Below are 5,860 nucleotides of genomic sequence, written 5' to 3'. Positions count from 1 at the left end.
GCGGCTCCCAGCAAGGAAAGCACCCCGGTGCATATGGAGAGGTGTAACAGCTCCACTCCTCTGCCCCCGAACCGGCTCCGATCCTGTGGGTGAAACACACGAAATCAGCCGTCCCGCGGCAGTTCCCGGTGCAGACCCTTCCCCCCGGGGACAAAGCCCTGCTTTGCCTTTGCCCAGCGCAATCAATGGGAACAGGGGAGGGGGAAAAAGCCCCATCCGCATCCTTCTGTGATGCTGGTGGGCTCCCACCGGTGTGCTGGACCAGGCGGGCGTGCAGGGCCCCGCTGCGCCGGTGCAGGGGTGCGAGGATGCCCTGGAGAGAGCAGGGATGCTCAAAAGCAGGGAAAAAAAAAGCAGCCATCTGGGCAGAAGCACTGCTAAATCCCCCCGCAGCTGGGCTCCCGCTCCCTGCCATGCGATCACAGCTTGGCTGCAAAAGGCCACCCATAGCAGGAGGAACATTTTGGAGCCCCGGGGTGCCGGGCTGGGGCTGTGCCAGCTGCCGGCAGTGGCCCCGGAGGGAACCCGCCTTTCACCGAGCGCCGTAATTCCTGTTTCCAAACAGCAAACAAATGTTAGACAGCTGCCGCAGTAAAATTTGAAATCAAAGCCAAGTCCCCCAGGGGTGCCAGCAGTGGCTGGGCGAGGAGGGGAGAAGGGACAGGATGAGGCCGACCCTGGCACGGGGCAGGGGACCGCAGCCCTGGGCTCGGCGGGGTGAAGGCAGCGGCTCCGGGGGTCCCGGTGAGTGCTATGGCCCTGGCAAACACAGGCACTAAATGTCACATCTCCCAAGGAGCCCTAAATAACTGCACGGCTGCTGTAACCTTTATAGAGCCCTCCTGATTCACGCGTTAGCTGTTACAATAGGATAAACTTGTTTGCACACCTGGCTGTGTTTTAAATAGGTTTAATTCCTTCGTGCCTCTCCGCAGCTTCCTCCGATGACTAAATGACTTGTCAGCTGTTGATGGCTGAACGCTGCCGGCTTCGACTTGCCCCCGCACTGGTCCCCCGCCCCCCCCGGCAGCATCCCCTGGGATGGTTTGGAGCCGCTTGGGCATGGAGGAGCTTGGCCAAAAGTGCGGTGCTGGCCCCAAAATGCTGCTTTCCGTGGGGTGGGAGGACGTAGGGTGATGGGGATGAAGGGGCAGCGAGAGGCCAGAGACACCTTAGGGGGTCAAACAGCCTCCAGTGGAGCCCCACGGTATCGGGCACCCTCCCGGGAGGGGCTGGCCCCCAAATCCTCCATCGGTCCCTCTGCCAAATAACGGGATCCCCCATCCTACGGGGAGAGCGGCCGGGGCGAAGGGTGAAGGCGCCGATCTGGTGCTGGCAAGGAGGGGACGATGCTGGGGCTGGATCCGTCCCCAAATCACCCCAAAGGTGCTGGTGGCGGCAGCGGCGGGGCTGGGGGAGCCGGGGCTGGAGAGACGCCGGGCATCCTCCCCGCCGGGGCTGGAGGGTGGTACCCGAGCGGTGATTCCTAATTAAATTGGACACAAACCCAGGCAGGGATTACGGAGCGGATTACCGAGACCTGTTTCATTTTGGGGACCAAGTTAGTGCTAGCCCTTCTGCACGGTGCAGCGGGATATAAAAACAGGACCATAAGGGAGCATAGTAATGAATATGGAAACCTTCTTTTCTGGTATTGCGCACTCATAAATGAATCCACTTTATAGAGCCATAGCAGAGAGGAAATGACTATTCGGAGCCTGATTTATCTGCTCAAATGCTTTGTAGTACTTCAGATTAATAAAAATATTTAATAAAGAATCAAGATGGTTTATCTGTAATGCAAAGAGAATCACATCCCCTGTATTTTTATTACTGAAAAATTGGAAGCGGGAAGAAATAATGATATAAGCTACTGTATAAATGACAAAAATACCCATTCTAGTTATATGCATTGCTGTACAATCTTTTTCTATCCTATAAACATAATATATTCTTATGCCTATTTCAACTGATTCAGTAGTCATATGCTGCATTGTGCAGTTTAATACCATCCCGTCCTCAACAGCTCTGGCAAGTGATTAAATAAGAAATAAATTTTGCTGTCATTGCATTTAAAATCAAATCAAGGATCATTTGTTACCCCAAACGAACCAGTTATCCTTCTCTGCTCGTAAGTAGGCTGCTGTTTGCTGAAGCATTTAGAAATGTATATATAGTAAACTCTTTGCATAATGGCTTGTACTGTAATATGATCTTTATGAGCCTGCCGCTCCGGAGACACTCGGAAGAACCAATAAACAGTACATTGCTTTTTTAATTTAAAGTTATAGGTATGAGACATTTCATATTCTCCTTATATTCATCTGAGCCTCGTTGGCCGTGCCGCAGAGCTGGGCCCAAAACTTCTCATCCCCCCAGTGCCCCCCAGACCCGGGACGGCCACGGCCCCGCCGCGCATCACCGCGATACCCCCCGGCGCCGGCGGGTACCGGCCGAGCCTGCGCAGCCCTGCCCGACCGCTTGAGCATCGGGGGTCCCCGGCACCGCTGCCTCCGGCAAGAAATACGGCAGCGCCGAACCCCAACCAGCCACCCGGGAACGCACCCAGGAGGGAGAGACAAACTGTCCCATTTGCCAAGTACATTAAATTTAATGTCACCGCCTCGTTAATGGCCCCTCACGTTATAATGTGTAATATAAACTTACAAATTAATTGCGATACCTTCTAAAGCTTCTTTAACTGCTGCTGAAATGAAACCTTGTTAATAACCATAATTTTAAAGTCCATTCTTGTTAGAAGATTGCGTCTGACCAAACTTCTTTTGTTGGCACATTATTTTAATTTCTCTCCTCCCCCCCGAGAGTTGCCATTTTTTGATCACCTATACGCCGTCATCGGGATTTACCGGAGAGCAGCTGCTATTTCTTATGGGCTTCCTCTCTGATGGATGAGCCTACAAAACTTTGATGAACAATCTGCCTTGTGCTCCAGGTGTGTGAAAAAGCCCATGATGGGAACCTTTTTTCTTAGAAAGAAAAAAATAAAAGAATTTTCATTAAAAAAATGACCATTGTAAGGAAAAGGAGGTTGCCCGGGGTGTCCCACGCAGCGTCGGGCATCGCCGCTGGCTCCCGGCCCCTCGCCATCAGCCCCGCGCCCGCCATGAACCCCACCAAATCCAGTGGGTAAATTACTTGTTGCAAATTATTTGCTGCAAATTATTTGCTCAGCTTTAATTATCAAGTTTTGGCACCCATTAGTTAAGCCGGTTAATTTTATTACAGAGAAAACAACAAATCACAAGGCTGACAATAATGAGGATGAACAGGCATTTAATTATCCTTGTTCTAGACAGAACAATTATTAATTTTAAATTGCAAAAACTCATTTGAAAAGTTTGGAGTCTGGAGAATTATCGCGGGGAGCGTAATATTGCTGCGGGAGATCTACGGTCAGCTGTTTCATTAATACCAGTAAATCAAGCAAATCAATTCCTTCACCAGCCTCTTCCCCCCCGTTGTAAAATGTAGGAATAAAACTAATAAACTTTGGTGCTGGGGTTCGTTCTTTGTTAAAAGAGGTCTGGTGGCCCCAGAACAGGGCTGGTCTAGAGTCTGTCTCCCAGCCACCGCGCTTGTGTCAGACTCGGAGATGTGCGCAACCCCTCTCTGCAACGGCATTTTACCCGAAATCAGGGAAAGGGTCCCCCCCCGGCAGGGCAGCCACCGGGCGGCTGGGTGATCCAGCCTCAACGGGCACCCATGGGTGCCCTTCGGGGTGAACACTGACCCCCAGCTGCAGAAATCGCTGCTCACCCTGAGCACGATGTCCCCAGGTGAGGATGAGGAAGGTGCGATGTCCCTAGGTGCGATGTCCCCAGGTACGATGTCCCCAGGTGAGGATGAGGAAGGTGCGATGTCCCTAGGTACAATGTCCCTAGGTACGATGTCCCCAGGTGAGGATGAGGAAGGTGCGATATCCCTAGGTACGATGTCCCTAGGTACGATGTCCCCAGGTGAGGATGAGGAAGGTGCGATGTCCCTAGGTACGATGTCCCCAGGTGAGGATGAGGAAGGTGCGATGTCCCTAGGTATGCTGTCCCCAGGCAGGGACAAAGAAGGTGCGACGTACCCAGACGGGACGGGAGCAGAGGGATGGCCCTTGCACTCACCAGGGCACAGCACGGAGGATCCCCACGACTTTGGGACAATGCAGTTCCCTTCCCTCAGGTCCTGCTCTGAGCAGCTCAGCGTTGAGGCAACCTACAGGCAAAAGGAAAAACAAACAAACGAAAAAAAACCCAACAAAAAAGAAGTTGGGAAAAAGAATCTGAAGCTTGAAGAAACAAATGAAATCTCATCATTTATCCCCAGTGGTCAGTGGCACAGATAACATTTTTCAAAGTGTAATTGCAGTCAATTGTACTTTCCCCCCAGTGCCCGTCAGCTCATCTTAGCTGGCGTGATAAATGTTAGCTTTTAAGCAAGAATGGATTGATTATTAATAGCTTAGATACCAGTTACAGGAACTGCAATAAAACTAGATTTTAATTTCCCTCTCTATTAAGGAATCTCATGTTTCATTCAACGTAGAGAGAAAATAGGGGGTTTTGCGAAGATATTAGATTTACTGCTACTATAAGAGATCATTGATGCACCGAACTCTGGGTTATATTTGACCAGTTTTTCAACAAAAGGCAACCTGGTGGGTCGCCGAGTCTGCCCTGCGCCTGGCTCGGCCCTCCCTGGTGGAAAGGGGCTGGGAGGGGATGCTCTGACCAGCGTTAAGGCATTACCTTTAAAAAACTCTGATACTTCAGGTGAGCAGCCCTCTCCTGTGCCGGGAGAGCTCGCTGTTGGGGTGGGAGGACGCAGCACCCCGGGGTGCCCCCTGCCCATCGCCTCTCCCCATCCCGGGCAGCGCTCGGGACCCCGAAACTCCCCGGCACCGGCGAGCAGAGGGGTTTTGCAGCTCCAGCGTCTTCGATGGCAGCACAGCCCGGCGCCAGCTCCTGATGCGCTCTAACCTCCCTCCCGTGCGCTCCTGCTCACCATTAAAACAAAAATCCCTGCAGAAAATCACTTAATCAGGGTAGGGATGTTTCGGCTGTGATTTGTGTCTAAATCAGGAGAAAAAGCATAAAAGCTGCCTTGACTGAAGAACATAGTTGTGCATTTTAATCTCTTATAACTTACTTTTATGATGTAATTCTGAATTATGTTATTGCATTTGTATTTAGAGAGCACACCAGATGGTGCATGCAGTAACACTTTAAATTAGGGTTTCCCAAATACACATTAAATTTAGATTTAATAAGACAGTTATCACATGGGAATTAAATACCAATTGATTATTTATAAAATATCACAGCTCAGCAAAGTGTGCACCGCAGATGACGCAGGGGAAACGCACCTTTTGGGAGCGACTGGGGGTCCTGCCCCGGCTCCTGCCGGGCACCGATGGCCACCGGCCTCCCTGGCTCCTTGCCACCTTGTCGGCCTCCTTGGCACCTTTTTCGGCAGCAGAGGATGGACACGAAGGGAGGGACACTGCCATCCTCCCCCCAGCCAGGCCAGCACCCCGGCGTGCTGCCTATCCCAAGTGGCATCCAAATTGGAGCAGTGACTCCCAGTCTGGCGGCCGGAGGGGGACCGCGGCTCGGCTGACGGCTGTTTCAGACCAGCATCACCTCCGGGTACACAAAATCATGCCCTCGAAGGCACCTCCAGCCACATAAATCTGTGCACGTCCCCTTCGGCCGTGCACGTCCAGCCACGCCGGTTGCCCGCGACCCCGCACCTACACCGAGCTGTGCACATCACTTTTGGGCAGGGAGGTGCCGCTGGCAGACCCCAGCGGGCTCATCCCCTGCGGAGGGTGCCGGTGGCAGGGGGGGTC

The 5,860-nt window shown here is 52.4% G+C and overlaps 1 protein-coding gene across 1 annotated transcript; it reads right to left on the bottom strand.

Moving 5' to 3' along the window:
- Positions 1-1,810: 1,810 nt before the first annotated feature.
- On the bottom strand, positions 1,811-5,002 carry LOC115335150 (actin cytoskeleton-regulatory complex protein PAN1-like). Its single transcript, XM_030000428.2, has 4 exons — positions 4,758-5,002; positions 4,134-4,224; positions 3,778-4,048; positions 1,811-2,987 (listed from the first exon to the last, which is right to left on the bottom strand). The coding sequence occupies exons 1-4, from the start codon at positions 4,858-4,860 to the stop codon at positions 2,916-2,918; spliced, it is 537 nt and encodes a 178-aa protein (XP_029856288.1). The 5' UTR covers positions 4,861-5,002; the 3' UTR covers positions 1,811-2,915.
- Between the last annotated feature and the right edge of the window lie 858 nt (positions 5,003-5,860).

The sequence above is a fragment of the Aquila chrysaetos genome, chromosome 24 (genome assembly GCF_900496995.4).
Source record: "Aquila chrysaetos chrysaetos chromosome 24, bAquChr1.4, whole genome shotgun sequence".
Classification (NCBI taxonomy): domain Eukaryota; kingdom Metazoa; phylum Chordata; class Aves; order Accipitriformes; family Accipitridae; genus Aquila; species Aquila chrysaetos.
The sequence above is the reverse complement of the archived record's forward strand: the minus strand, read 5'-3'. Positions and strand labels throughout refer to the sequence as shown.